Consider the following 6,036-nt stretch of genomic DNA (forward strand, 5'->3'; position numbering starts at 1 on the left):
TTTCGCTCCCACCCAGTATATCTAACCACTTGGAAACTAGGGTTTTAAAACAGAACTTTTGGGCTTTTAACGCCGAGGCCGCGGCGCGGCAACGGGCTGGCGCGGCGCGCCCCTCAAACAGAGATATCTTCGCGGCGCGCCTAGGAACTCTCGCGGCGCGCCCTTTGTACTTTCCATCTTTTTCTTCAGCCTTTGAGACTTCCAGCTTTCTTTCCTCCTCATGTTCTTCTTAAGTTCTTATTCAGCTCAGAACCTGCAACAATAACACCCACAAGTGATTCGATTTGCTTTACGCACGAACTAAACTTATTCAGTTCAATTCTTAATAAAAACCTATGGATTCATCACATTTTTGCATTGGTTTGGAGACTAAATCACTTCTATTAACACCTGAATTTACCATTAATTTACTCCTAACAGTAAGCAATCAATTACATTTATTTTTAAGCGATTATGAGCTACTCTTGAGACGCTAAATGGACACGGTTCTTACACATGTTTGTGTGAACAACCAAAATTGTAAAAATTGATGAACATGACTTTCGATAAACCACTACAAAAAAAAGCCTCAGTAGTGACGTGAATATCACGCCACTAATCAAAAAATCACATCACAAACTAATATTTGCGAAGTGAAAATTCACGTCGCAGGAGGCAAGGTGGCAACTTTTAGTGACGTGATTTTCACTTCACTATTTAGTGAAGTGAAAATCACGTCGCAAACTTTGGATCAGAGATTAATGCATTTTCAGTCAGAGCAGGCGTAGCAGCGTTTGGGTCAGAAAAGCAACTTTAGTTGCGACGTGATTTACATGTCACTATTTAGTGACATGGCAATCACGTCACTAAATTTGCCTAGGAGTCAACTGAAATGCGCATTTAATGTCTAATGTTGCGACGTGATTTTCATGTCACTACTTAGTGACATGGAAATCACGTCACTAATATTTTTTTTTTTTGAAAAAACCAAATATATATATATATATAATTAAATTAATAAACTAAATATATTAAAATTTATAAATTAATTCAATAAACTAAATATAAATCTAATATTAAAATTAAGAAAGTAAAATTATAAATCTAATATTACTAAATAATGTAATTATAATTTAATTAATAGTTTGTACAAATTCAAAATTAAAAGTTATAACAACAAAATAAAAACTAAACTAAATCAACAATCAATCCGGGTCGGGAAACTCATCCTCATTTAGATTTTCCTGATCAGTCGGCGCATAATTCCCCATATTTTGGTTTCCACCAAAGGATTGCATAAATTGTCGCATTTGTGCCTCCATATCCGATTGTCTTTTCGCCATGACCTCCATTTCCCGCTGATGCTCACTCCGCATTGCCCTCATTTGGGCCTCCATTTGGGCTTTCAGTGCCGCTTCACGTTCCGCCGCCTCACGCCTCACCTCATTTATCGCCAATTGTCTTACAGTGTCTCTCTGTTCATTTGTTAAAGTTACAGGACGTGAACCTCCTTCCCCGTCGAGAACTCTTTGATATAGAGTTCTATCATCAGATCTCAAGGTGCCTCCCAAATTTCCACCACCAAAAAAACACCCGTTAGGCCCCTTGCCGCCAATGACTTTACTCCAAAGATAAAAATCTACATCTGGATGAAGCGGCTCTCCCGGTCTTGGAGTATACTTAGGATTAGCAGTCAGAAATTGTACAAGCAATGTCTGATAATCATCCTACACATACAAAAAAAAGTTAAATATAATTTAGTTGCCACATGAATTTCACGCCACAAATTTAGTTGCCACATGATTTTCACGCCACAACATGTCACATGCCACATGAAAATTATAACATATACATTCTACCTGTCAGAATTAATTAATAAATCAGAATAATAATACCGATTTAATTCATACATTATAACACATACATTCTACCTGTCGGAATTAATTAATAAATCAGAATAATAATCCCGATTTAACTCATACATTATAACACATACATTCTAACTTTGATCACCAATTTGATTCATATATATCAACACTTTATCGGCACTTCACAATCACCACCAAATACATCACAATTCATCGCTTAAAGAAATACCGATAGCTTAACCAAATATAATACGGATAGCTTAACCAAATATAATACCCAACTTTAACCAAATAATACCGATAGCTTAACCAAATATAATACGGATAGCTTAACCAAATATAATACTCAACTTTAACCAAATAATACCGATAGCTTAACCAAATATAATACGGATAGCTTAACCAAATATAATACCCAACTTAACCAAATAATACCGATAGCTTAACCAAATATAATACGGATAGCTTAACCAAATATAATACTCAACTTTAACCAAATAATACCGATAGCTTAACCAAATATAATACGGATAGCTTAACCAAATATAATACTCAACTTAACCAAATAATACCGATAGCTTAACCAAATATAATACCGATAACTTAACCAAATATAATACCCAACTTAACCAAATAATACCGATAACTTAACCAAATATAATGCCGATAGCTTAACCAAATAATACAGATAGCTTAAAAAAATAATACCGATAGCTTAAATAACTTACCATAGCTTTTTGTGTACGACTGTCAACAAAAGCTCCTGTTTTCTTTTTCCGAGTCCTCGCAACCAGCTCGGTCATAAGTGGAGGTCTATTTAATTCCTTAGTCTAAATAACAAAATAAACTATAATTAATAATATCATTTATTAATTGAAATTATAACTTTGAGAAGTGGTAATAATAATTACCATGCGACGAACATGCTCAGCAGTGCTTATACTTCCAACAGCATTAAGGCAACCACCCTTTTCAGATGCTCTCATCTTCTTTGCATTTTCAGATTTGGCCGCAAACTCATCACTCTCCCAATATTTAAGAAGTTCCCGAAAGATTTCTTCTCCTATCCAACTAGGACGGATGCCATGAAGTTCCCAACGCTTTCTAACACGTCGTAGCATGTCAGAAAGTCGTCTTGCAGTTCTGCCATAATAATTTTTTTTAATCTGTCTCTCTTTCATTGGTTCCCACACACATTTTTCCTGCATTAAAAGTAGATAAAATAAAAGTTAGATAATTGTAGTGAAAAAGTTATTTAAATAACAATAACTTAAACAATAAATTAAGTATACCTGAAATTTCGCAAACCAATGATCTCTATCATCACCCTTAACATCTTTAAAAGTCTTTATAAGCTTTTTATAATTCTGCTGAATTATATAACTTATAACTTTGGCAGCAGTCCGACTCGGCGTGAATCTAAACAACATTAATTGAATTAACATTAATTATAAAGTTATAAAAAATAGAAATGTATACTTAAATAAAAATTGATAAATAAGAAACTTACGAGCTTCCTTCGGGCCTAATAAAAAATCTCCCGTCAATGATATGAATCTGACTCGGATCATCATCCCCTCGAAGATCACTCCCATCCAACTGATCATCCGCAGTCTCATCCTCCACAGTCTCATCCTCCGCCTGATCATCATCCTGTGGGGGCACATGTGGGGGATGTGGGGTGGGACCAGTCTGTGTGGGAGGTGGAAAGCTAGATCCTCCAGTCTGCTGGAAAGATGAGGGACCAGTCTGTGTGGGAGGTGGAAAACTAGATCCTCCGGTCTGCCAGAAGGATGGGGGCAAATGTGTCTGCTGGAAGGATGGGGGCACATGTGTCTGCTGGAAGGATGGGGGCATCTATGTCTCCTGGAAGGATGGGGGCATCTGTGTCTGCTGGAAGGATGGGTAACCAGGTGGTGGTGGGGTAATAAAAGACGGACTGTCATATGGATACTGAGAGGAGAGTAGTGGCAGAAAACCCTGAGTACTGGCCATGGACATACGATTAACCTGACTCTGCGGGGGAGGACACGTGGCCAACTGAGGTGACTGACATACTACTAATCGTGGGCGTTGGTGCTTCTTCTTACAACTATCATCAGCTACACCCTTACCTTTATCAAGTCGGGGTGGCATTTTACCTATTTATAGAGATTACACAATTAATATAAATATATTCAGCAAATGGTTCACTAAGTAAAATTATAAAAATATAATCTCAACAACTGGTTGTCATTAACACATTCAATACATAGTTCATTAAGTGAAATTATAAAAATACATTTTCAACAACACATATTCATTATTCTAAATCTTCGTGCTCGTCATCCACATCATTCTCATCATTTGATGTGATATTGTCCTCAGATGCAATATCTTCATGCTCTTCATCCAATATAGACGAATCAACTAGATGCCCCTCAACCATTGTATCAGACAAACTTGTAGTTTGTTCATCTGCAACCACATCATTAATTTGTTCCACTTCATCAACTTGGAAAGCAAGATCTTCTTCCACTAGATCGTCAGATTCAATATGACCCATTGGTTTTGTTTTTATGACAACACACCACCCTCGTTTACGTGGCACAAATGAAGGATAAGGAACATAGTAAACTTGCCTAACAATATGTGACATTATGAAAGGGTCATACTCTTTGTACCTCCGGTCCATTTGAATCTCAACAGTACCATATGTCCTATCTATTTTTGTGCCTCTAGTTGGATCATACCATTCACAATAAAACAAGACAACTTTATTTTCCGAGTCCAAGTAAGTGTATACCAACTCATAGATATGTTTGACAAAACCATAGAAGTCATCTTCACCACCATCTGTAACTCCTTTCACAAAAACACCACTGTTTATGGTCTTTTTCCCTTCAGTCCATGTATGAGTGTGAAATTTATATCCATTCACGAAGTATGTGTGCCATTCATTTGCGCTTTGAATAGGGCCTTGAGACAAGTTTCTCAAATGGAGTATTTCGGGAGTCGGTGCAACAATGCTATACATTCTCTCCTTAAACCATGCTGGGAATTGAGCATGGATGACACCAGATGTTGATTGTACACCGGTAGTATGAAAATAGGTGTTGTTGAATTCCCTAAAAAGAAACACATTATAAGTTTCAGAGTAATGAGTTTTATGATTGTAAAGAAAATTAAAAGTTAGGGGTATGTATACTTACTCAAGAAATGGTTTAACTTCAACGCAGTTGATCAAGACATGAACATGGGCAGATTGCATTTCTTGTTGGGTCAACCAATGCACACCCTTTTTTCCAGATGGACGGCCTGGAAGCCCGAAGACCGATAAAGTGAATTGACTCCTTTCACTAACATTGACAGGATTTCGAATGATTCTTGGAGTTAACATCAAATGCTTGAAATAGTGACTGCAAAAATGTGATGTTTCTCGATGCAAGTAATGTGCACATATCGATCCTTCAACTCTAGCCTTATTTTTCACTGATCGTTTTGAATCATCCATGAACCTTTCAAACGGATACATCCACCTATATTGAATAGGTCCTCCAAGATAAGCTTCATAGGCGAGATGCACAGGTAAATGTTCCATGGAGTCAAAAAAACCAGGCGGAAATACTTGTTCCAACTTGCATAGAATGACTGGAATATTTCGATCCAACTTAATGACGTCATCTACTTTTAAAGCTGAAGCACAAATATCTCTGAAAAATTGACTAATTTCAGTCAGTGGATTAAGCACATGTTTAGGTAGAGAACCAAATGCAATTGGTAGCAATTGTTCCATAAAAACATGGCAATCATGACTTTTCATACCATGCAACCTCCCAGTGTTGGCATCAGCACACCTTGCTAAATTTGAAGAATAGCCGTCGGGCATTCTCAATTATTTTAACCATCGACAAACCGCTTTACCTTCTTGGGAGGTCAGACTGAAACAAGCCTTCGGTTTCAATAATTTCCCATTTGGTTGAGGCTTCAACTCCAACTCTTTTCGATTGCACCATTTTTCCATGTCATGTCTAGCCTTCTCATTATCTTTCGTCTTGTCTTTAACATCCATCACAGTGTTAAATACATTATCAAAAAAATTCTTCTCAATATGCATAACATCTAGATTATGGCGCAACAAATTATCTTTCCAATATGGAAGATCCCAAAATATACTTCTCGTTGTCCAATTGTGATCGAGCCCATATCC

General features: G+C 36.9%; 2 protein-coding genes across 2 annotated transcripts; both read right to left on the reverse strand.

Annotated features, from left to right (window-relative positions):
- Positions 1 to 1,184: 1,184 nt before the first annotated feature.
- Positions 1,185 to 3,044, reverse strand: LOC131619908 (uncharacterized). The gene is made up of 4 exons (XM_058890947.1): positions 2,759 to 3,044; positions 2,576 to 2,677; positions 1,623 to 1,706; positions 1,185 to 1,454 (listed from the first exon to the last, which is right to left on the reverse strand). Exons 1-4 carry the CDS (start codon positions 3,026 to 3,028, stop codon positions 1,185 to 1,187), a joined length of 726 nt encoding a protein of 241 aa, XP_058746930.1. The 5' UTR covers positions 3,029 to 3,044.
- Positions 3,045 to 3,704: 660 nt separating this feature from the next.
- Positions 3,705 to 5,300, reverse strand: LOC131619910 (uncharacterized). The gene is made up of 4 exons (XM_058890948.1): positions 5,039 to 5,300; positions 4,633 to 4,954; positions 3,962 to 3,988; positions 3,705 to 3,863 (listed from the first exon to the last, which is right to left on the reverse strand). The coding sequence occupies exons 1-4, from the start codon at positions 5,224 to 5,226 to the stop codon at positions 3,705 to 3,707; spliced, it is 696 nt and encodes a 231-aa protein (XP_058746931.1). The 5' UTR covers positions 5,227 to 5,300.
- Between the last annotated feature and the right edge of the window lie 736 nt (positions 5,301 to 6,036).

This window comes from Vicia villosa, linkage group LG7, assembly GCF_029867415.1.
Source record: "Vicia villosa cultivar HV-30 ecotype Madison, WI linkage group LG7, Vvil1.0, whole genome shotgun sequence".
Taxonomy (NCBI): Eukaryota; Viridiplantae; Streptophyta; class Magnoliopsida; order Fabales; family Fabaceae; genus Vicia; species Vicia villosa.